This window comes from Hemicordylus capensis, chromosome 5 (genome assembly GCF_027244095.1).
Source record: "Hemicordylus capensis ecotype Gifberg chromosome 5, rHemCap1.1.pri, whole genome shotgun sequence".
Classification (NCBI taxonomy): Eukaryota; Metazoa; Chordata; class Lepidosauria; order Squamata; family Cordylidae; genus Hemicordylus; species Hemicordylus capensis.
The window spans coordinates 46,315,930-46,341,649 of record NC_069661.1 but is presented as its reverse complement, the minus strand read 5'-3'; the positions used below and the strand labels follow the sequence as shown (position 1 = coordinate 46,341,649).

General features: G+C 42.9%; 1 protein-coding gene across 8 annotated transcripts in view; it reads right to left on the bottom strand.

Moving 5' to 3' along the window:
- The window catches only part of SPATA5 (spermatogenesis associated 5), a 266,668-nt gene that overhangs the window by 190,948 nt on the left and 50,000 nt on the right, over window positions 1–25,720 (bottom strand). For all 8 annotated transcript variants that reach the window (XR_008307816.1, XM_053252087.1, XM_053252088.1 and 5 more), the window contains 3 exons: window positions 23,332–23,541; window positions 17,674–17,727; window positions 16,046–16,125 (listed from right to left, as the gene is read on the bottom strand). Coding sequence is in view for 7 of the 8 variants with exons in the window: in XM_053252087.1 (XP_053108062.1) it covers window positions 16,046–16,125; window positions 17,674–17,727; window positions 23,332–23,541 (344 nt within the window). In the remaining variant the exon portion in view is untranslated. The remainder of the gene's footprint in view (window positions 1–16,045; window positions 16,126–17,673; window positions 17,728–23,331; window positions 23,542–25,720) is intronic.

Genomic DNA, 25,720 nt, shown 5'->3' with positions numbered 1-25,720 from the left:
AGATGTGCCTCAACTGCCTTGCTACCCACAGCGCACATCACAAATATTCCTTTATGGTTTCTCAGAGCTTAAAACAAAGATTTAAGATAATGTCAGCTGTGCCTTCATTTTTGTATTTTTAAGAAGTGTAGCATTCCATACTGCCCATTTTCTACAGATTCACAACAGTAAAGCAATGCAATAAACTAAATCAAATAAATTATATTTCCGTCATTTTCTTAACAGAAATCATGGCTACTGTCCAGAAAAGCTGTGAACATAACCCTTCCCAGAATCATTTACAAGAAGCACACATTATACAAAAATGTGGAGCTTTTTATCCTAGATCAGAGATTCCCAGCCTTGAGTCCTCAAAAGTTGTTGGCCTTTGGTCATTGTGGCTGAGGATGCTGGAAGTTGTAGTACAACTACTGAGGCCCAGAGGTTGGGAATTCCTGTCTGAGATGAAATGATCTGGAATAACGGCCACCCCGCTTCTGTAATCATGTTCACTGACGAAGATTAGCCATTCATAAACATGTGTTGCAGGACTAGAGGAAAATCTATTGTTTTATTGCTCTCCAATAGCTGATACAAAAACAGTGATAAGCAATTCATTGTGATCTCCAGAGAAGGTTACAGGATCTATCTGGGAAGGGGATGATTACAAGAACATACCCAGCTGACTACCAGATCAGAGTCTATTTTTATAAAGAAATGAACTATAAATACTAACAGTAAAGCCATATTTATCTGTTTATATACGCAGCACCTGCCATCCTGAAATTGGCTTAATTTACCTGTCTAAACCATACATTACTAATAAAAATATGATTTCCAAAAACATATTAAATTTCAAGGTATAGCCATATATTGTTAACATAATAAACCAGATGAGTTGAAATATTAATTGATGGTGAGTGCATTCCTCAGTCTCAAAAGAGTAAAGGTAAAGTGTGCCATCAAGTCAATTCTGACTCCAGGCACCCACTGAGCCCTTGTGGTTTTCTTTTGGTAGAATACAGGAACAATGGTGGAGCAGGACCGCCGGCAGCCTGTGTGTGGACGCCGCAGCAGCCCTGCTGACCCCAACCCCGCGTCTGATGTCAGACACTGGGGTTGATCATGCCCCCGTGTCTGACGTCAGATGTAGGGGCGTGGTCTGGCTGAACGGAGCCTTGAGGCTCCGTTTGGCCCAGGACGGGAGACTTGCCCTTTAACTGCCAAAGGGGCCACACGCTGGCGTTGATGAAGGCTGGCGCGTAAATGAAGGCTGGCGTTGCTTTCGCAGTGCAGCACAGGAGCGGCTCTTCCCTGCCTTTGTGCGGAAGGAGGCAATGTCAAACCCCTCCTGTACAGTGGCAGAGCCACCATTGGGCCAACGGGTTCAAAGAACCCAGGCTGCTGACCAATCAGGGGCTGCGTCTCCGACACGCCCCCTGCGTCTGACGTCAGATGACGAGGGGCTAGTTTAGCTCCCAAGCAGGGGCGGGGGGCGTGCGCCGGGGCCCCAGGGCCATGAGACGCGGCACCTGATTGGTTAGCAGCCTGGGTTCTTTGAACCCGTTGGCCCAATGGTGGCTCTGCCCCTGTACAGGAGGGGTTTGACATTGCCTCCTTCCGCACAGTATGAAATGATGCCTTTCAGCATCTTCCTATATCACTGCTGCTCCAATACAAGTGTTTCATACCAGCGGGGATTCAAACCGGCAACCTTCTACTTGTTAGTCAAGCATTTCCCCGCTGCGCCACTTAAGGTGACAGTACCAAGAGTTAAATGTCTGGTTGAACAGACTAGAAAATAAATGAGTGAACACATTACACCTATTTGTCTTTTCTGCTTTATATAGATCAGAAGAAAACAGTCTTCCCACACCCTCCCACAAATGCAATTTCCCCAACTATATGTGGTATCCCTTTGACAATTATCCATAACAGCTGAAGGAATCCACTGAAACTTTAGAAGAGTCAGGGCCTTTCTAATAGGGCACTTAGATCACTTAGATTCAGTTTAATCATGAATATGAAACCTAGTTCATGTAGGATCAAGGGGCCATCTTAACCTGTCACCATTTAGATAGGTCCAACTGAATGAACAGATTCAGTTGGATCTATCTAAAGTTTCAGAGATCAAGATGGTCCCTTCCAAAAATGGGAACTCAAGCCAGTATACAGTTAGAAAAGGCAGCTAAAAAGTACAGTTTACAATAAAATGAAATCAGCAAGCCAACTAACCATTTAAATCTGACAATACACAACCAATTGCAACAGAAAATACACACAGCAGGACAAATTAAGACCACCAATATTTCAAGTTAAAAACATTAGACAGAACAGCAGAGTCTTAAACGCGAAAGGACAACAAAATGGGGGCCTGGTGAACCTCAGGAGAGAACCAAAATACAGGCCTGAGAAGGGCATGTCATGGATCACACCAAGTTGTACCTCAGGGAAAGGACACAAAAAGGTCTTGAAAAGAGCTCATGGGAAGTCTTTCAGCACAGCTTGCCCAAACAGAGTAACTCTTTGAGATTTGGGGGTCGCTTTTCTCAAGCAACATTCTTCCAGTAAGTCAGAAAGACTCCTTCCATGAATAGGAGGAGGTTTTCCACTCCCAGAAGGGCAACTTTAGATCTAAGCCTATACTTTAAAGTCTTAGGATGGAAGGGAACAACCGTTTTTAAATCCAGATTGCGTCACCCAATCAGAAAGGCTGATAAACAATGTGCTAGTAACTATTCTACATGAAGTGATCTTGAACGCAGGGCCACAGAGACCATGGAACGGGGGTGTGTGGCTACCCCCTGGCTGCCAGGGTCTGGGGGGGCCCTGCCAAGGTACCCCCTCTCCCTCAGCCAGGGCACCCCCTTGTCCCCTCCTGCACCCAGCTGGTGAACAAAGCCCTCACTGGCTGGGAGCGTGAGGTGCACCCCTCTTCTCCCCAGCCAGTGTTTCACTGAAACGCTTTCTGTACTGCGCAGGGGTGTGGGGGAGCCCAGCCAGCCAGCATTTCAATGATACTCTGACAGGGGGAAATGGGAGAGAGTCCGAATGGACCCTCTGCCAGTCAGTGGCTACACCCCTGCATCTTCCATCAGAAAAAAGGGGCGGGGCCAGTACTAAGAATGGGCCCATCAGCCCTGGCAGAGCTACCCTAGTCAGCGGTTTGTGGAATTGCTGACTGGATGCTCCTTTCCCTGCCTTCTTGAGAAGATGGGGGAAGGAGATCCCAGTCAGCAATTCTACGAACTGCTCATGGGGAAGCTCTGCCGTGGCTGATGGGCCCAGCATTGGCCCTGCCCCCTTGTGTCTGGTTTCAGATGCAGGAGGTGTGGCTTGGGGCATGTGTGCAAAGGTGGTTTTGAAGCCTAGCGGGTGGGGGAGCCAGCACAGGACTTTGTCCTCTGGCTGCTGCCAAGTTCCCTAGGCCTCTGCTTGAACATGCACCCTGCATGGCTCAAGAACCAGCTCAGTTTGAAATACCAACAGACTTCATGCAAAGTGAACTGGGACAGCTTCCCATGTAATAATTCTTGTTTATGGGAGCCCACCTGCAAGTAACTATAGTAATGAAACTATGATGTGAAAAGGCTTTATACTCATGTATTAAACAGGTATTTGGCACATAGCAGATGGGGGCTCCTAAGCAGTACCAATATCCCAGCAACAATTGGTCTTAGGTCAGTGGCGGAGCCAGCCCCTGAGCAGCCCGTGACCAGCTGCCGCTGCGGCCCCGCTCACCCAGCTCCTCCCCCCCCCCGCATCTGACATCAGACGCAGGGGCTAGCCATGCCCCCACATCAAACTCAGACATGGGGGGCGTGGTCTGGCTCCCGGATGGGGCCATGTGGCCCCGTTCGTGAGTTTGAGCCAGGCGGTTCTGTGTTCACAGCATGGCCAGGAGCGGCTCTTCTCTGCTTTAAAGGAAGGTAAGAGCCACTCCTGGCCGCACCGCAAATGCAGCGCCAGCCATTTAACTCCCGAATGGGGCCGCGCAGCTCCGCTCAGGAGCTAACCCAACACCCCCCGCATCTGACATCAGACACGGGGGGCGTGTCGGGGCCACGAGGCACGGCCCCTGATGGGCAGCGGGCCGGGTTGTTTGAATTCATTCGCCCAATGGTGGCTCCGCCCCTGTCTCAGGTCTTTTCTATAATTCTCCTGAGTCGGGTGAAACCTTCATGGGGAGGGGGTGCAGAAGAAAAGACTAGTGTGTGCATATGTGTGCCAGACAGCTTGTTCACCTGTACTTCATAAATAAACCGATGTGTGTAGGAGTTATTTCTGGTTCTATAAAGCATACATTAAACTAGATTACTATGTAATTATGGTACTGACTAGCTGATAACTTTTAGAGCAAGGTGCCCCTAAATACCAGTTGCAGGGGAGCAACAGCAAGACAGAGGGCATGCCATCACCTCTTGCCTGTGTGTTTCTCAGAGGCATCTAGTGGACCACTGTATGAAACAGGATGCTGGACTAGATGGGCCTGATCCAGCAAGGCTGTTCTTATGTTCTTAACTTCTACTTATCTACTTAACCTCCCTCCAAAATAGGAGTTCTCTTTCAAATTCACTCTGAAAGTAAAATCAGTTATTTGAGCCCAAATTATGCATTTTACACATAAATGCACACATACACACAAAGTCAGACAGAACACAACTTCTAAAGTTTTGTTTTTAAAAGAAATAATTTTTTTTTAAGTCACAATATGGGAGTGGGGAAGAAAGAGCACTATGTTGCTCATAAATAACTATGGGCTGGTTAAAACAATATGGCCCAGTAGCACATGTGAACAGAAAGGGGCACACCAAGAGCACACCCATCCAAATGTTCTCCATAGGTATCCTGACACCTTTCCAGGGCATCTCTTACTACTACTACTACTACTACAAATATTTATACAGCGCTTTTCAACAAGAATTCCCAAAGCGATTTACAGAGAGAAATAAATAAATAAGATAAGATGGCTCCCTATCCCCAAAGGGCTCACAATCTAAAAATAAACATAAAAGACACCAGCAACAGCCACTGAAGGGATACTGTACTGGGGTTCGACAGGGCCAGTTGCTTTCCCCCTGCTAAATAAAGAGAATCACCACTTTTTAAATGTGCCTCTTTGCTCAGTTAGCAAAGAACATGTGGGATGAATACTGTTCATCCAAATGGCCCCTAAACATGCACTCCAAATACTTTTTAAAACAAGTATTTGAGGCACGTGTCTAGGGGCCATCCACATGAACAGCCCCCCACATGCAATTAAGGACATCCTGGGAGGAGATCCCAGTGGGCACGCTCTTGGCACGCCTCTTCCTGTTCACGTGTGCTGCCTGGCTGTCTCATTTGAACTCGCCCTAAGTTACATCCTATGTTACAAAATATCCATCAAGGTATATAATACACAACAATCACAGCAGCAATGAATGTTCTACCTAAGAAAACTGCTAGGAAAATGTAACAACACACTAAACTCTGGAGTGCTCAGAAGATATGGGGTTGGGGTTATGACGTTATGTAAGATGTATTTTATAGAATTGTGTTGCTGCGAATGTTATTGCTTGTAAGCCACCCTGAGTGCAATGGGAGTAGGGTGACATATAAATCTAACTAAATAAATAATAAATATGGCATTCCTGCAGCACCAATGCAGCAGGAAAACGTGAGGGCTGTGCACATGAAAATTAATATTACAGGGAAAAGGTTACATTATGCTGCAGAGTAAAAGAAAATGATTTATTTCTTTCCCTGCACAAATCCTAAAGAAATAGTCCAACAGCATGCAGTTTTCTTGAGTACTTTAAACAAAATCCTACCCCAACAGGACTAACAAGTCATCTACTCTCCTAGTCCCCCGCAACGCAAGGAGTAGCAGGAAGAAATTTATTTGGCCTGATTCACTTTTTATATTGGTTGCAATTTTTCTCATGGAAATCAACTGCATTTTTATAGGTATGTTAAAATAACTCATTAAAAACCCAGAAAACCTGATATTAAAAAAAATGATATCGACTCAAATAAATTACAAGTATTCCTAATTTTTCTAGAAGCTACTGAGGTAACACATTCTTGAAATACCAAAAAAACCCACCCTACCCCTGCCTGCAACACACTCCCACACTAAAGTCACCCCAATCACAGAGTCTGAAGAATTTATCGAGTCTGACATTTCTGTCAGGCTTTCACAGGAGGAAAGCTGTCAGCAAGGCACACCTGCCAGGTCAGTCTTTTCAGTCCAACTGCCATGGCTGTAATTAATTGTCACACTGTTTTATTTCCTTCCCCTCACAAGTTCTGGTGAAATATGGCTTTGGCAGGACAAGGCTTTTTAGACTATGTACTTTTTATTATTTTTAACCCTACCTCATTAATAGAAAACCAACCAACCTAGGTGATACCAATTTTTATTCAGAAAAACAACTTGTCAAGAAGGCGTCTAAAAACCTGTTATTTTGCCATTATTGTAAAATGAAGGCTAACTTTCGTGAGCTACCATTTCACCAAACAAAGGCTAAATGACACAAGACTAATCAAATGCATTTAAAAAACAGCTTACTAACTTGTGTTTTTTGTGACAAAATAGAGCCACACCACATTTCTTCAGTGACAGTGACTGAGATCCAGACTAGTGCTGCACTAGCACAATAAGAGAAGTTGCATGCATTTAAGGAGTTTACAGAGCTATGTAAATTTGCGGTGCTTTGCAAAGTTGCATAAGCTAGTGAAAGACCTTTTCTAGGACACATACAAGGTAACGCAACCTGTTGTGCAACATGTTGTGCAACCTAATATGAAACTTTTCTTCAGCATCGTCTGCTAACACAAAAAGTAATATGGAAAGTGCTTCCTTTCTTTGCAACTCTTCCTTGTACTTTGGCCTTGCAGTAGTGCAAAAGCATTACTAGGGGCATAGCTATATTGAACAACGGGGGGAAATATCCCCTAGTCCCTGAGGGGGGCCCCTTTTGCTCACTCTTTGCTTTCCCTCAAGCATTGTTGATGTTGTATGAATATATGAGGTGACTGTTGTGCCGTCAAGTCGGTGTCAACTCCTGGCAACCACAGAGCCATGTGATTTTCTTGAAATACAATAAATTCCTTGTATTTTCTTTTCTAAAATACAGGAGTGGTTTACCAGTGCCATCTCCCAGGAAGTATGAGCTGATGCCTTTCAGCATCTTCCTATATCACTGCTGCCCAATATAGGTGTTTCTCCATAGTCTGGGAAATATACCAGCGGAGATTTGAACCAGCAGCCTCTTGCTCTCTAGGCAAGTTACTTCCCCGCTGCGTCATTAGGTGGCTCATGAGGTGACTGTAGTAGGTATTTATGTTTTAAAATGTCTCTGAAAGTGTCTGTGTGCATGAAGAATGAGTCTACATAGGAGTGATAAGGAGTGAATGGAGAATGTTTTATTTTTCACCATGTCCTTACAGTTCTTCAGCAGCAATGACACAGTGGGGTTGGGGGGCTGGATCCTCACTTTCTGCCAACAGGGGTTTTGTCCCAAAGCCCACTCCAACCTTGCAACACCTCTGAGCATTACACTAGTGCAACAGTAGTCTACATGTAGCCAGTGTGTATGTTTTTCCCTACATAGAGATGGTCTCTGTAGATGCATAAAGTAGCCCTGAATAACAATCCACTCTGTTAGGTAAGAGGCCCCTAAATTGCTCCACAGACCCAGAGAGACTCCCAAGAGCACCAGTCTATTGTAAATGGAAGGAGAAATGTGAACCAAGTTACAGAAAAAGACACAGGTTGCTAGAGAGATACAAAACAAAAGCTTCTTTTTAAATGGATACTAGATAGGAGTTAGCATTTAGCAGATATAAAAAACAAATTTAAATATACTATTCAATTTTGACACCATAGCAAAATTTAAACAAAGTTCTAGCCTTTAAAGATGTAAAAAAATGTTACAGTTAAGGTTCATGAACACAATCCATTTTTTGCACACCACTCACACATGAGGATGTAAGTCACGAGGAGTGTGTAAACCTTACATTTTAAGAAGTACTTCTGAAATTCAAAAACAATAACAATATATAAACATCCTAAAGGGTTCCAGCACAAATGCATTAACTGACAAGTAACTGTATAGTTGCCTAAACAGTACTGCCCACACTATTTGCATATAGCTGGAAACTTCACATTTATACTGCAGTGTTATGCGTAACAGAAATATGATCAGGTTTAATATTCAGCTATTCTATTCTGCTTGTATGCAGGCTGCAGCTGTCTTTAAAGAAGAAACCTGACAGTACATTTTCCATTTCCTTTCTTTCTCTCAGCATTTCTCCTTCTGTGCATTCCTGAAAGTTAATCAAGCTGAAAACTGTAATCAATCATGTCTACTGTAGAAGCAACTAAAGTTTAATCTGGAAGTCCTACAGACTACAATGTGGACACAAGTCTGAATTCCACTTACAGCAAACATTATATCAATAGTTAAATACAATACCAGGGACTTTATGTTGGAATACTAGCAAAACCTACAATATTTAAACATCTCACACCCAGAAAGCACATTTTAACCTCTTTCTATAAAAACAGTGCGCACTCCAAGGACTCAAAACTTGATTTTCACATCTTGAGAAAACAAAGTTTTTCACATGAACAAACTGTGTTGAGAAAATGTGTTGAGCATATTTTAAAAGTTTAGCACACAGTGAAGAAATCAAGTGGCTTATGGTACCTCAGGAAATGTGGCTTGAAATTATGATGAGACCTGGGGTGAAGAGAACGTTGAACTTAACACACATTTACCACAGGACATCTGAATGGAGTGAACTAGAGCAACAACCGTCTAAACCAATGAGGAAGCTGGGATTTGAAAAGAGTTCCTCTCCATATGATGCAGTTGTGGCAAAAGAAGCAGCAACTCAATCTGGGAGAGGAATTACAATGAAAGATAAAGTGGATAAAAGTACTTTCTAGAACCAGATTACACATATTGCAGCTACAGCAAAAACCTACACCTACTATGGTAAAACTTATATGTAGAAAAATAGTGGCCAGCATCCAGACTAATGACACACATGGAAGACCATTTTATGTGCATAACAGCCAAATTACCTATTCCCTCTGCAGCCACCTGCTACCTCCAAAAAGATCTCCCTGAGGGTTGTGAAACCCTTGGGGACATATTTTCTGGAGACATAGGTAGATGCAGGTGAAAATGGGGGAAATCAGCTAACCATGCCCCTCCCCTATTGTGTGCATGAAATGTTCTTCTGTAAGTGCATCGTTAGTCTTGATGTTGGCCAATATGCTTATGTTTGATGAGTACAGGAGATCTTATGAGATTATTGTAGATGAAAACAACACCAAATGAATTATACAAGCTGTTACTATTAGGTAGGGATGTGCACGGAACCGGCGGGGGCTGATTCGAAGGTGGGGGGAGGACTTTAAGGGCAGAGGAGGGTGCATCCCCCGTCCCGCTGCAATTTCCCTGCAAGCAACAGGACAAATAGATATCTGAATCATCAGACAGAGTGTTTTCATGGATAAAACCCAGGGGAAGCCCAAGATGTTGACTTGAGGTGAAGCATTAAATGGTGCCTTGTCCCACACCCACACAAGGGATCAACCCCTTTCAAACAGACCCTTGTAACCTTTGAAGGTGGTGCTGGTATAAACCTAATCTTTAACCATGGTTAAGGGATCATACATCTCTCCCTCTAGGCACAAATTCTCCCCCCTCCCACATTGCACTTAGCTAAGATTTGTGTCTACACAATTAAGTAATTAATGCTAACCAGAGTGCACTCATAACATCTTCAAAACCTGAAGTGGCTTGGAATAGAACCAGTATTCATGTGGCTTTAAAGCTGCACAGTAATTGAACATTCTGCCTTTTTCACTCAGACTTTTGGCTAGAGAGCGATTGTCCTCAGACTTCCTTTTTGTTTGGTTTTGTAGCTCTATTTGTTGTCTTTTAGGTGGATCTTTGCCATCCATGTTTATGGTTGGTTGTAATTAGTTTGCTGATTTGTCGTTCACCACCTTGGGGTTCTAAGAAGAAGAGCAGTATACAATTATCTATGTATCTAATCTAACTATCGATATTTCTCTTAGGCATACTCATCGCTAATCCCATGTGTGGCAGTTCTCAAAGCACATCCATCGCTAATCCCATGTGTGGCAGTTCTCACGAGAGTTCACAAGCAGCTGCCAGGATAGCAACGGGGAAGAAAATGGGAGTGGTAGCTGGCTGGCCAGCAGGCAAAAAAAACGGTGGTGAATGGCTGCGGCTGACTGGCCGACCAAAGAAAATGGCAGCAGGCAGGTGTAGGGGGGGGGAGATGATGATGACTGCAGGGGGGTAGGCGGGGGTAAAGGAGGGCCAGTGGGCAGGCAAGGGAAGAAAATGGCAGGCGGGGGAAGAAGGCAGCGGGCAAACAAGCAGCGGCAGTGAACTAGAGGCGCAGATGCTCTGTGCCCGGCCCAGCTAGTTATTATTATTTAAAATATTTATACAAATGTAAATAATAAATAAATAAAAGGAATGTCCACTTTAGTGACTGTTTAGACATCATGTACTTTTGATTTTAAAGACTACAAGTGAAGCAAATAAAATAAAACACATTCCTCAGCAGAGCAGAAAAGATTCTAATAATTGCCCTTGAATTTCAGTTACTAATTCATATTTACTCTATATTATTTTCAGGTGGTGATTACAGTCATACCTGAAGCGTATAACTTTGACTATTGATTTTGGCTTCGAAACTTTCTTTCACCATTCAGTCATTTCATCTTGAAGGACCAGAGCACAAGATAAATGTTTAAAGTATGATCAAATGTCATGTGCTAGATGGCTACATATTTAAAGCACAGAGGTTACCTTCTTCTCATAGGTTTCCCCTCCCCCGACCTCAGAAAGCAAACTAGGTCCCTTAGGGTTCTGAGTCTTCAATAATGTACAGCAAAGGACTGACTTTTTAAAAAGCAATTTAACAGTAGTGTTCTCTCCAACCCACAATTTCTCAAGCCTGAAACTACGTATAAAAAAACAAAAAGGAACAAACACGTCCATTGCCTAAAACTCCCCACAATTCTACATATATAAACAACATCCTATTTCCAAAGCACGTAGATATCCCAAGTTCAGCAAACAGACTGTCTGAACAGCATTTACACAAAGCTATGTTCATTCATCACCTTCAAGTTTAATTACCAAGCCATTTCCTCTTGGCAATCTGTACTGGTCAGTGGAATTAGGTTTTACACGGTTAGGATACCAAAGAATTACAAGTACCCATAATTCTCTGCAGCTGCACAATTTGTTAATAACCTTTGAAAAGGAAAGGATTACTTAGGAACAAACATTCCTTCTTGCATACAGTTGTATCTGGAACATTTATGTGGACATGACCTCAATGCAGACTTCTTTTCTGCAATAATGCCAAGAAAACACAGCTAACTAAAAAGAAACCCAATATTAGTCAGAACCACAGAAAAATAGGAAAGACATCCATCTCTTCAGTGGTACAGATTGTTCTTTATGGTACATTTGGACTGTGAATTGGCCAGTTTCATTTAAAATTTGCCAAATACAAATACAACCCTTCTTTTGGGGGGATTTATTAAATACCGTAACAAATCCTACTGCCAAATCATTTTAGGATAGTCAGCAGGAACAACCACAACACCTCAAAACAAAACCTCTCATTTTATTCTCCCAATTCATCTTCAGAAATCCATGAAATAGCATTCTCTATCTTTTTTTCTGTTAAAATTTGCAGATCATGCATAATTCATTCTCATTTATTTTGTAGTCCATCCAGTGCCCTGTGAATTTTCTTACTTTTTTTAGCCTTCTTTCCTTAAGGAAAGTGAGCTTATGAGATCACCCAGCAGTGTGTGTGTGTCCCCCACTATCAGCTTTGCAATGCCTGGACCAATATAGTTGTAGGGACACCTCAACAGCATAGTTTGTGATGATGTCATCCACCCCAGTTCAAGATGGTGGACATGTAAACTTTTGAGGCACAAGTGGGCTAACTTGTGAACTGCTTAACCAATTTGAACCAAATTTCCTACAGCTGTATGGACACATAAGGACAGCTCAGTAGTGTAGTTTGTGATGATTTCATACACCCCAATTTAAGATGGCATGTAAACATTTGAGGTGCAAGTGGGTTAACTTATGAATTGCCTAACTGATTTGGACCAAATTTGGTGCAGTTGCAGAGAGTGACACAAAGGTACACCTCAGTGGCATAGTTTGTGATGATGTCATCCACTTCAATTCAAGATGGTAGACATGTGAATGTTTGAGATGCAAGTGGGCTGCCTTGTGACCGCCTAACCAAATTGAACCAGATCTAATCCAGTTGTAGGGATAATGAAAGGAAAGTAGGCAGATCAGTTCTTACCAAAACAGCTTGTTTCTAAACCAATTTGTCTTTAAACACAAGGTAGGTGTCCTTACGGCAATGCTACTTTTGCTAAGGAATCCGCATATTCTTCCTATAGCCCCCACCAGGGGCGTAACTAGGTTGGAGTGGGCCCTGAGACACGATTCTTAAATGGGCCCCCCCGCCGAGAATTTTTTTTTTTAATGACTTCAAAAGGAAGATCAGGTAGGCGCTGGGTGGGGGAGAGCCTCTGAGGGGCCCCCCCAAGGGTGGACTCTCAGAGACAAACAAGAAGGAAATAGCGGGCGGCGCCAGAACAAGGAGGAGAATTTTTTTTTACATGACTTCAAAAGGAAGATCGGGTGGGGGAAAGCCTCTGAGGGCCCCCCCCAGGCGGGGGGGCCCCGAGACAACAGCCTCCCCCTGCCTAATTGTAGTTACACCCCTGGCCCCCACCCACCGCCAGCCCTTCAGAACCTTGGTTTGGAATGAATATCTTTTTTCTTAGGCCAAGGAGGGACATGCACTCCATTGAACACTTCCCAGTAACAATTGTGTCAGTCAACAATGCAGTCAGCTATTCCTTATTTTTGGCAAATTCCTTTGCTTTGTCTTACACTAAGGGACTTCCCCCAGAGTCCCACGAAACTCATTTCTGTCAGTCTGCCTGCACAGGATGAGAATAAGTTGTTGTTTCTTCATTACAATTGACAAAGCTCAAATATTTTTTTCCTTTGAGAAGGCTCACTCAAAGGGCCAACATAAAGTTATATCAGTCCCCAAGTGAGTGCTTCAGGGGCACACCAGGCTCTTAGAGACCCTACAATCAGTCAAAGCTCACACAAAGGCCTGTGCTAAGCACTAAATCAGCACTCATTTACATTAGCATTATATCACATATGAGATCTTTATTTTGTTTCAATTATATTTAAAATGTATTAAACCATAAACTAGATTTTTCTGGTTCGTATACAGAAATAGACAGCTGCTCTAGGAATATGACCTTGCATCACAAACATTAGACACCTGAAGCATCCTATATTCCAAATATTTCTGCACAAATGCTGCCAAATAATAGCATAATTACAACCAGATTTTGAACAAGTGTGTTTAGGGAGAGGAAACAGGACATGAAACAGCAGCAGCATGTTTTGAAGAGAAAAAGCACTAGGGGCTAGGGAGACAATATCAACAGGTGTTTCCTTGAAAATCTCAATCTTATAGTAGAGGAAATGGATCTCTGGAGGCTGCAAATCATTAGCATCTCTAATGCATTTGCAAATTCCTACTGTGGAAAATCAGCCTGTAAAAACAGGCCATTTCCAATAAGTGCCTTGTCTGGTTTCCTACACCGTTTAATTTCAGATGAATTTTATGAGGACTGTGTTACATATTTTACCTCCCATATGGTTCAGATTTGACAATGAAATATTTGTGGCCTGTACTCTGCTCTTTCTTTTCCAGGCTCCAGAAAAACAGATGTCTCCAATGGAACATGACTACACAAGATCATAATCCTATCTCCAAGCAAGCTAGACCAAGGGTACATTTATTTTTCCTCCTCCATTAATCTCTAGATAAGATTATTATTTTCAAGCGCACCTGGTCAAAGAAACCAAGGCATTAAATAAAGGCCACTAGCTGATTTTTTCATAATACTGGGTAGCTCCATATTTGGGACTTTTATTCCATTTGGGACTTCTGTAATATTCAATTTAGAATGTTTTTAATACTACTCTGGAGAACACAGTTTATAATTATAATAGAAAAGAAGAGAGGAAATAAACATAGTAAAATAGAAAAGAAGAGAGGAAAAGAGGAAATAAACATAGTAAAATATAATCAACTAGGGATGTGCTCAAAGCATTTCAACACCTCTATTTTGAGGAGCCGAAACACTTCAAGTGCCCCAGCCAAATGATTTCAGCAGGGGTGGCAGGAGGAAGGCAGGTCTTACCTGCTCTTCCCTTTCTCCTCCACTGCCCCCCACCACCCCCGAGCGGTGCTGTTTTTATTCAGCAGCTGGGCTGTCTGTTTGAAAAAGCCACGCTACTCTGGCTGTATCAGTTCCCTGTTCCCAGCAGCCTTTAGGCAGCATCAGGAAGGAAATGGCATCTGAACATGTGCAGACTTCACCTTGAGTGTTCAGTGTTGCTGAACACTCAAGATGGCATCTGCACATGCTCAGATGCCATTTCCTTCCTGATGCTGCCCAAAGGCTCCTCGGAACAGGGAACTTCCTGTTCCCAGCAAGATGCATCCGGACAAACAGAGAGCCCGGTTGCTGAATACAAACAGTGCTGTTCAGGGCTGCTAGGGGGTGGCGGGTGAGCGGGGGGGGGGGGGGCAGGTAAGACTGCCTTCCTCCTTTTAAAGTGCCCGTTCTCCACCTTCCCAAATGTGCACGAAACGCTTCGTGCACATCCCTATAATCAACTACCAAGAGGCAGTCTGCACCACAGAAACAACTGTAATTGTAATACTATACTGTAATAAAATTCTGTTTTGGTTACTCTTCATGTCAGTTTGAAATTTCTACTGCTGTTAAACACAAGAGAGATTACTGGAGATTGTATGGTCCTTGCCACATAAGGCAATATAAAATTTTAGGAGTACAAATAAATAGCAAGTTTAAAATAAATGGAGGAGATTCCAGAAAGTTGCTACAAATAATTGAAGATTTACCACTATCTTCTTATCACAGCTGTATAAGCACAACTTGTAGCTCTTCTTGAAGTAGCAACTTCTCAGTACTTTGGATGGTACGGATTAAAATATCACTGCCGTTAAGCTCCATGTATGGACTAACACATGATGCAGGAGATCGACAAATCTGATCTCAACTTTTTTTCTCCTTTAAGAGCAACTACAGGGAGGCTCAGATGTTGATAAGAGCAGAAGCTCTGAAAGGAGGGATGTCTAAGCCTTGCCCTGCATGCCCAGCAACGCTGGTATTGGCCTTGCTGCAGGGAGTGGGGATGTCCTTGTGTGAAGCACAATACAGGTACTTGTCATTTCCCTCACAAAAACTGGGAGTTCACAAATGACAAATCTTCCATGTCATGCCTGTTTCAGCCTTAAATAAGCCGGAACAGACAAGTAAGCTTCAACTGGCTTACTTACAAATGGTGGCCAGCGTGGTGTAGTGGTTAGAATGCTGGACTAGGACCGGGGAGACCCAAGTTCAAATCCCCATTCAGCCATGATACTTGCTAGGTGACTCTGGGCCAGTCTCAGCCTAACCTACTTCACAGGGTTGTTGTGAGGAGAAACCTAAGTATGTAGTACACCGTTCTGGGCTCCTTGGAGGAAGAGCGGGATATAAAATGTAAACAAACAAACAAACAAAAAGCAAATGATGAAACAGTGTTAGTGTTCAATGCAAAGGGAGGTGGAGGAGAACCCATCTGAATTAGCTAAATATGTATGCCCTAAGGCAGGGGTTTTCAAACTTGGGTCTCCAGAAATAAGACTACAACTCCCACCATCCTCAATTAAAATGGCTTTTGGAAAAATGAATTTCCAAGTTATTATGGGCAGACAAGATACAAAAGGAGTCTCCTTACTTGTCAAGCACAGACACTGCTTACGGCACAGACACTGCTTACTGCAGAGCAGTAAGACATGGAATAATGGGCAAGTGCAATAGAAATTCTTTACAAAAAATATGAATCATCACAGTTTTTATACAGTTTTCTCTTACCTTCCTCGTTCTACTGCCAGAGCATCAATTTCATCGAAGAACAATATGGAAGGCGAAACAGTTCTGGCTTTCCTAAAGATCTGACAAAACCACAGCAACAAGATGACAAAGACAAATCAGATTATTGAAAGATGCTTTGTAAGCCACAGATTCTAATTAAACTCTAGAGCTCAACAGCACTAAAACTATCATGACTTACACGGACATACTAAGTGATTCTCGGTCTCCAATCCTTCCCATATTCCAAATCCCCTACCAACTGATTCGGACTAAGAGAAGAGGTGATATGACTACTTTGTAGTGTGGTGACTGATATAGTAACTATTTGTGAATACTTGCTGACAGCCTGACTAATGAAGTGTGCGTGTAAGCAACCGCTTTGGGCACTCAGTGGGACTGCCCTCGCAGCTCTGTGTGTTCCCTCATGCACACTAATACTAATTCTATTTATATATCGCTTTTCAACAAAGCGGTTTACATAGAAAAATAAAGAATAAATAAATTGCACATTTTTGTGCAACTGAGTGAGCAGGCAGTGGCACTCCTCCCAGAATGCTTTCCTGCACTGCCAAAGCCCTCTGTCACAGGGGAAACACATCACTACTGAGCTGCAGGGTTGGTCCCACTGCATGCCCAAAACTGCTGTTAAACACACATGCTTTGTTAGTCAGAATGTCACCCACTCTTCACAGTCACAGACAGAGTTCACAGCTTGCTACCTTTCAACCACCTTTCATAAAGTATTCCAAAAGGTGATAAGGTGCAATTCAATACAAACAATAAGGAACAATAAGATCAGCACCTGTCACATAATAACGGCAGTCTTCCTCACAGTTACACAGATATTAGTTCAATTAAAATCAAATGACATACCTGTGTGTTAGTCTAGGCAAAGTTTGTTTCCGCTGAATTGTTGGCTTTATCTGCCTTCAGTCCTAGATAGGTTTTAATTATATTTTAATGCTGCTCTTTTAAAATTATTCTGGTTATTGTTTTATTGTATTTTAAACTTGATTGCACACCCCTTTAGAGGATCTTTGGCATATAGTTTTAATAGAAATTTAAAGTGTGTATAATAGAGATGGGTTCATCTTCAATGCAGTGATTTTGGCTCACAAGTCAGGCCTGAAGCAAGATTGTTTACATTTGGTCCCATTATGCTCTTAATGACATCACTGGGAGCATGTGATGCTCCCCTTCCCTTCCCCTCCAAAACTTGCGCCTCATAATGGGTGAATATATTCTCTCCTCCTCTTCTGATAAATATACAGTATAATTAAATGGCATTAAGAGAAAACACCTATTACTTTTCCGTGCTGCATTTCTCATTACACACAGTAGATGAGAAAGAAATCATTTTTGAAAATCCTTTTATCTAAAATATTTTTTCACCTTCCTGTAGTATTATATGGCTCAATTACCTTGGCAAACATATACCCAAGCTGACTTCAGCTTATAAACACATGACAGTAAGCACTGAAATTAGGCTAGTATGACATAGAGTCTATGGAAACTAACAATGATTGTATGATGTAAAAAAGCACATGCAGCTAGGTAAGTTGTAAGTAAACAATATATACCCTTGTTCATGTACACCAAATTTTGCAGTTCAGTTTATCAAAGCTTACCTCTCTGACTGCACGTTCCGATTCTCCAACATATTTGTTCATTAATTCAGGTCCCTGAATTAAAAAAAAAAAAAAAGCAAGTAGCTCTCAGTTATGGAGTTACCATATCAACTGCATTTACTGGACTTTTTGAAATGTCATAGTATTCTACACTGATAGTAGCACGTGCAAGTATCAGATTTGTAAACACATGTTCCAGCATTTATTTATTTAGTATATTTATATACAGTCGCATACAAAGTAGTCCCTGGGTGGTTCACAATATAAAACCATTAAAACATTAACATAATTAAAACAATTCAAAATACACTAAAAAAAAAACCCTCTAAAACCAAAGCTTTAAAACTATTATGTAAAACTGTTTTAAGCTTATGATACATAAATGATGCCAGGAAAACAAAAAGTAAGCAGTACAAAAAGTAAGCAGTACAAAAAGTAAGCAGTACAAAAAGTAAGCAATGTCTCTTAGAAACTAAATTAACAGAGTTGTTTTGTTTATCTTTTTGTTCTTGGGTAAGAACCCCTGCTAACTTGGCAAATTCTCTTTATTTAGCAGGGGGAGAGTAACTGGCCCTATCCACCCCCAGCACAGTACTTCCAGTGACTGCTGCTGGTGTCTATCTTATGTTTCTTTTTAGACTGTGAACCCTTTGGGGACAGGAATCTATCTTATCTTATTTATTTATTTCTCTGTGTAAACCACCCTGAGCCATTCTGGAAGGGCAGTATAGAAATCAGATGAATAAATAAGTGTTTAGGGGCAGGGCATTCTTGCCACAAAAAGTATATGGTTCCTTTTCTGGAACATGATGGCATATAATGGGGAATTTCTGATGGTTCTCCCTGAACAAGCTGATCAATGGGGCTATAAGTATGAAAGAGTGAGGGAGGGCAATTTGATGTCAGCATGAGGCATCTATTCTGAAGTAGCTGTAAGGATGGAAGCCATGTGAAGGCTGGAAGTACGAGGCCAGGCAACTCAAAAGGGTCTCAAGCAGTCTCCCAGAAGCAGAACTGAGACTCAGTCAAGCCAGTTGAAGAAAAAGCATTATATCCAAATGATAGCTACAGTAGTCCATAGTCATTGCCTAGTCCCTCCTCTGTTCAGCATTGTCCTCTCTTCCAGTTTCTTGGTCAAAATTTCTTCTTCCCCAGTGATCTTATATAGAATATGATGATATCATCACACACTACCACATAACCAGTGCTTTGCTCTCATTTGAGCTGCAGTGGGTTGAACATGTACCCATTGACTTAAGGAACCAGGATGCATCCTGATTTGCTATGAAACAGTTTCATTACTGAAACAAGAGAAGGGAGTAAAACAAGACAGGGAGTGTCCCAGATTCACAGCCTATCTACAGGGTGCACATCCCCAACCACATTCCATAGCAACTAGTCATGCAAAACTATTTGCAAATAGAGATGGGCTGGGGGCTAGGGAGCACTGGCTCAGGTGCCTGACAATGCATGCATTCCCTCCCTCCAGCAAATATTTTTGTGCTTTTTTGGAACACCCCTCTGAAAAAGAATTGCCAGGAGGGGGATGCTTTGTCGGGGAGAAGGGAATAATAAAACTGAGCCCCACCTTTTGGCTCAGCTCTACTTAAAAGTCCTGGCTGGATCAGTCTTTGGCTATACAGGTGTGAGAGAGAGTTGCTTTCTTATCTTATTTCATACAAACTGGCTATCCAAAAGGGTTGTGGAGCTGCTCTAAAGTTTCAATAATAGTTTTTCTATGTTCTCTATTTAACCAGCACAGATCAGCAGGCTAGTTACTTCCTCCTCAAGTGACCTTCATTAGCTGAAGAATCTATCTTCTCACTTTAAAGTAGCAAAAATCCTTCAAATGTTCTTATTAACAAAGCAGAATGACGCCATTCACAATGCTACATGATGTTACATGCTAACAGAAAAATAAGGGTAGCAAAGCAATATAATGGGAACTGTCCTTATTTAGTATTTTAGATCCAATTTATACTGCTGTCTTCTAGTCATTCTACTTTCGAAACCAAAAATGAACACCTTTAGAACTTGGCTTTAAGGTATTAAGACCAACCCAACAATTTAAACATTAGCGGGCAGGGGCAGGGGAAGGAAGAGGAAGACTAAAATTCAACTACTCAATGTCAAACACTGACCTCCAGAAGCATTCTTCCCCCTGGACTTCTGGGTGGAAGTCTAGGGCCTCCACACCCCCTGGGGGCCCCCCAAACCCTCTGTCCCAGGTGGTGTGGCTGCCACGCCGCTGGCCTGCATGTGCCAAGTGGCTGAGCAGGGATGGGAATATGTTAAGTTGCATGTTGAAATGTTTCTGCTAGTGCATATTTGCATAAATATTTGTTTGTTTGTTTGTTTGTTTGTTCATTCAATGTTTAGACCGCCCTTACAAAATAGCTCAGGGCGGTTCACAAACATCAAAGACCCTTTAACAATTTAAGAGCACTGGAAGGCCAGGCCAAACAGGTAGGTCTTTAGGGCTTTCCTAAATGCCAATAACGAATTCAAATTATGGATGTCTGCATGGAACGCATTCCACAGTCCAGAAGCGGCTACAGAGAAGGCCCGCCTCTGGGTCGCCACCAGACGAGCTGGTGGCAACTGGAGCCAGACCTCCTCAGATGATCTTAGCATGCGGTCGGAATCAGACCGAAGAAGGCGCTCTCTAAGGTAACCTGGAACTAAGCCGTTCAGGGCTTTAAGGGTAATAACCAGCACTTTGTATTTTGCTTGGAAACATATCAGCAGCCAGTGCAGCTGTTTCAAAACAGGCATAATATGGTCTCTCCGGGTTGCCCCGGAGATGTCTGGATAAAATGATGTCTGGATAAAACAAACCAGTCAATAACACCTGTCTGACCGGAGTCAATAACACCTGTCTGTCAATAACACCTGTCTGTTGCCCCGGAGACCTTCCTGGCTGCCGCATTTTGAACTAATTGAAGTTTCCGAACTATGTACAAAGGCAGCCCCACGTAGAACGCATTACAGTAGTCAAGCCTGGAGGTTACCAGCTGGTGCACCACTGTTCTGAGGTCATCCTCCTCTAGGAATGGACGCAGCTGTCGAATCAGCCTAAGCTAATAAAAAGCACTCCTGGCCACAGCCTCCACCTGAGATACCAGAGTGAGGCCTGGATCCAGGAGCACCCCCAAGCTGCGTACCTGCTCCTTCTGGGGGAGTGTAACCCCATCCAGCACAGAGAGATCTAACTCATCCTTCAGATTCTGAGCCCCTACAATGAGCACCTCCATCTTGCTTGGATTCAGCTTCAATTTGTTATCCCTCATCCAGCCCGTTACTGCCTATAGGCAGGTATTTAGGGAATGAACACCATTTCCTGATGAAGCAGATGAAAGAGAGAATTAGATTTGTGTGTCATCAGCATACTGATAACACCCAGCTCCAAATCTCCTGATGACCTCATCCAGCAGTTTCATGTAAATATTGAAAAGCATTGGTGACAGAATGGGGCCCTGAGGGACTCCATATAAGAGCTCTCATTGAGAAGAGCAACTGTCACCAAGCTCCACCACCTGGGATCTGCCCGAGAGATAAGAGCGGAACTACTGCAGAGCAGGGCCTCCTATCCCCAACTCCGCCAGGTGACCCAGAAGGATATCATGGTCGATGGTATCGAACGCCGCCGAGAGATCCAAGAGAACAAACAGAGTCACACTCCCTCTGTCAATTCCCCGGTATAGGTCATCCATCAGGCCAACCAAGGCTGTCTCAACCCCACAGCCCGCTATAAAGCCAGTTTGAAATGGGTCTAGATAATCCATGATAAATATACCTGTTTTAAATTCTTACGAGCAGTTGTAGTTTGTGCCCTCAAGAACCCATGTGTTAAAAATACTGTGTGTGTCATGGTGTGTCTGTGTGTGTGTGTTTGAGTGAGTGAGAGAGAGAGAGCGAGAGAGAGAGTGTGTCATGGTGTGTGTGTGTGTGTGTGTGTGTGTGTGTGTGTGTGTGTGTGTGAGAGATGGGGTGTCACTTCTGCACTCTGTAATGTACCCAGTACAGTGTTAGCACTATATAACATTAACTAGTGGGCCTTGTGTGTATGAAGTAGAGAAAGTAAACATCTGCAGAGAATTTATGTTTTGGTGAAGCCCACTGGACAGTTAAAGTGACGTACCCCATTGTCACGCTACTGCTATCCAGTTGATATATATGTGCACTACGGCATATGCAATTCTACTAAGATCTTTACTAAATTTTAAAATACCTATCACAAGCCCAGTCATGATCACTGAGCTCTACATTTCATGCCTCTATTAACAAAACCAAGGACCTGACAATAACCTCTGACAGAATGCTAACTAGTCGCCTTCCAGTGTTTCAGTGATAGTTGCTCATAAAGCAGAGCAGCAGGCTTTCCAAGCTTCATTAATCTGTTTTAACTGTTGCAGCCAAGAAGAAAGGAGAAAAACGGTAAGGGAAAATATTTTGACGTAATTGACTCAGATGACAAACCAAACTTAAGCACATAAAGTGCAGAGAGCTGCAGAAAGGCATCCGAAGAGCGACACAGGAAGTGCCAAGGTGAAGTCAGAACTCTGACAACTGTGTATATTTTTGTAATGATTGCTAATTGGAAAAAAGAAGAAGAAGCTAACACTGAAAGGATCTTATTTAAAACAGAAAATAAGACACTGGAACATTTTCTACCAAAGGTTTTTACCACACTTGGACACATTAACTAAATACACATAATATTTTAGAGTTGCAGACTTATTTCCATCTGCATGAATATGTGCTTGCTCTTTTCAAGGACTGACAAGTAGTAACCATTAGTTTCTAAAGCACTCTTAAGATCTAGAACACACTAGATATTCCTGCACACTCTGAATGTTAGCAGTGCCTAATTACTTATTTAGCATTCCTTTATTAGAAATGTTAGCCATAGGGGAAAACAACATGTTATGGGCAAATGCATGCAACAAAGTCCAAATGGTCAGTTTTTGGAAAGAAACTCTACCCAGGAGTAACTCTCTACATGACCACTGCTGCCTCCCCCAAGCTGCTTTTTGCTTTGTGGGGTTCCCATTTTAGGTTTACAAGAGTAAAAATGCAACTAGAGCTTTCACAAGAAGAATTCCTAAGCAAGGGGAAGTCAAAGAGAAAGAGATAGAATCAATGAGAATGTTGGTCAGGGAAAAGTCACTTCCCCACACTTCTATCCCCTCCCAAAGAAAACCTACTTTTGTTTATTAAAACTCTGAGGTTAAATTATGATGCTACCGGACAGTGTATACAAGAACACAAATTTAGCTTAATTTTTGACTGCAATTCACCCCCTCCTCACCACTGCATACATAGAAAAGGAAATACAGCTTAATAAATTATTGTATGTAGGACATTCTGACGGGAATCTCGCTTCAGACATTACAAGATGCTGGTGGAAAAGGAAGTGTAAGTGTTTTGTTTTTCTTTTTTCAAGAACTTGTGCAATTCCTACCTAGGAGAGATGCATGTGCTTCCAGAGACAGCACACACATCCCACTGGGGAGGAAACAAACATGTCCCAGTGCAGACATTACCAAAAAACAAAACAACCCCACATGGAACAGGAAGCACAAGTGACTAGTACTTTTTGTTCTACCTATGTACGACAACATCCTCTCCTAAGAATAGAACAGCATTACGGTTTACCTTCACTGCCAAGAAGTTCAGCCCACTTTCATGGGCCAAAGCTTTTGCTATCATTGTTTTTGAGCATCCTGGAGGTCCATAAAGTAGCACTCCTTTGGGGGGCTGAATACCCATGCGAATGAAAGATTCAGGATGTTTCAGTGGCCACTCAACTGCTTGTTTCAATTTCAATTTGACATCTTCCAGTCCTCCTATGTCTGACCAGGATACCTGGAAAACAAAGCACATAACATTCAAAAATTGTTCTTCCCCATCACCACCAACACCACCTTCATCTAAAATTCAAAGTTCAGGATGAACTTGGATGGTTTTAATGACACAAGTTAAGTTATCTGCATTTCTAATGGATAAAGTTATCTCAGTGGTTAATGGCCTGTCAATCTGACAGGTGAAATGGTGCTTGGTTCTAGCTTCTTCACCCTACCCATGCACAAAACCCATTGTCTGGCTTTTTTCTCCCTCACTGCATCTGCTCCTTTTTCCGTTCTCTCCCCACACTGATTGACTGATTGACTACTTCCACTCAGACCAAGGGAGAAGAGCAAAAGGACCAGATGGTCACCAGGTACCACACAAATGCTGGAAACTAAACAATATTTTTTTTAACAGGGTTAAACACAGGTTCCTTTCAAGAGCTCTACCACCACAGGCCTATAACAGTCTCTCCCTAATCCAAGGGATGAGAGAGAAGAGGGAGAAGTCCTCCCTCTCTGGGTTGTAGCTAAAGGGAACAGTATACTGTATGCTGTTAATTTTGTGTTGTGTTCAGACATATAGTCAATACTACCCCTGCAGCCACAGGGTCATTGCACTACTGGACATCCTATGCCCACAGGGGGCAAGCCAAGCCACCACATCCCACAGGGGAATGGCTCGCCCTCCTAAAACCCAGAGAATGGGAGCCACCCACAGCTTGCCCCGCTATGCCCACAGGGGACAAGCCAAGCCATCACACACTCCACCCTACCTATCCTGGTGAGGAGGAGCTCCACCAGAGCTGAGGACAAGCCCAGTGAGGTTTCTTTTTTCCCCTGCAGGAAGATGCCAGACCACCTGGAAACCCCCAGAGGACACCCCGGACGATGTGCCACCTCCCTCCCACAAGTTGAGACCGGGTTCCCCGCTCTCCTGGCTTGGACTCTACCCTGGACTCTGTCCAGATTCACATATGCGTGGAACCGAAGGAGGACTTACATACATTGGTGATGCCTTGCAGTTCACGACTAACTCAGATGGACACTTATCTTCTTCTTAAGGCTGTCTTGACCTGCATGTATGTATGTAACCTCCCGCCTCGGGAACGTGATCTATAACATATCTGCATACTAAACGAACCATGCCAGCACAGCGGCTGTCCACGCCAGGAACTCCTGCTGACAACACCCCTGGAGGACCCCCTGGACCTGGAGAAGACCCTCCGCCGTCAAGGACCCATGCCCAGAGGCTGCAATTGGCAGAAGAAGACTGGCACGGCCCTGTCGGCCACACGCAAGGTGAGGCTGGGATCTGACCCTCCCTTGGACCTTTTGGACATTTCTCTCACTGAACTCTTTTAACCGGACTCTACCCAAACCCATAGGAACTTGCGTACAGTGCTATAGTCTCTCTACCACTGCAACCACACATTTGTTAGTACGCGGCCATGTTTTATCGGGAAATTCTATTCACTGTTGCTTTTGTAAACCGTATGTTAAACATTCTCTAATAAAAGTCAATGTCTTCTATAGTGCAGAAGTGTAGTAGTGGCAGCAATAGATGCTGGTGTGTATCAGGAACAACAACAACCTTTATTTGTTAGCTGCCTGATAACAAATTGTTCTCTGGGCAGCTCACAACACAGCATTAAAACATAAAATAAAAACACATAACACATTAAATAATAACAGACCGGGGGTGGGGTGGGGAATCCAACATTCAATACAAAGCAATTTTAAAACTCTTTTAAAATCAGTTTAAAAATCTGAACAAACTAAAAGGTCTTTACCTGGCATCTAAAAGAACAAAGGTGAATCTCACTGAGGAGGCTATTCCATAAATGGGGTGCAACCACCAAAAAGGCTCTCTCCCTAGTTGCCACCCGCCTCACTTAATTTGGCAGGGGCACTCAGAGGAGGGCCTCCGAAGAAGATCTTAAGGACTGGGTTGGGACATATGGGGCAAGGCGCTCTCTCAGGTAGCCTATCAGTAAGCTGGAGTCAGTGAACAAGTCACCTCCAGCTTCAGAAGCAAGATGATTGATTGATTGATTGATTGATTGATTGAATGAAAATCCCTAGACAGTGTATTTAGTACAATTCTATATTGCCCCATACAAAAAAGTCCATGGGTGGTTCACAATCTAAAAACCATTAAAAGATGCCTCCAAATACTAGTTGCAGCGGGGAGCAAT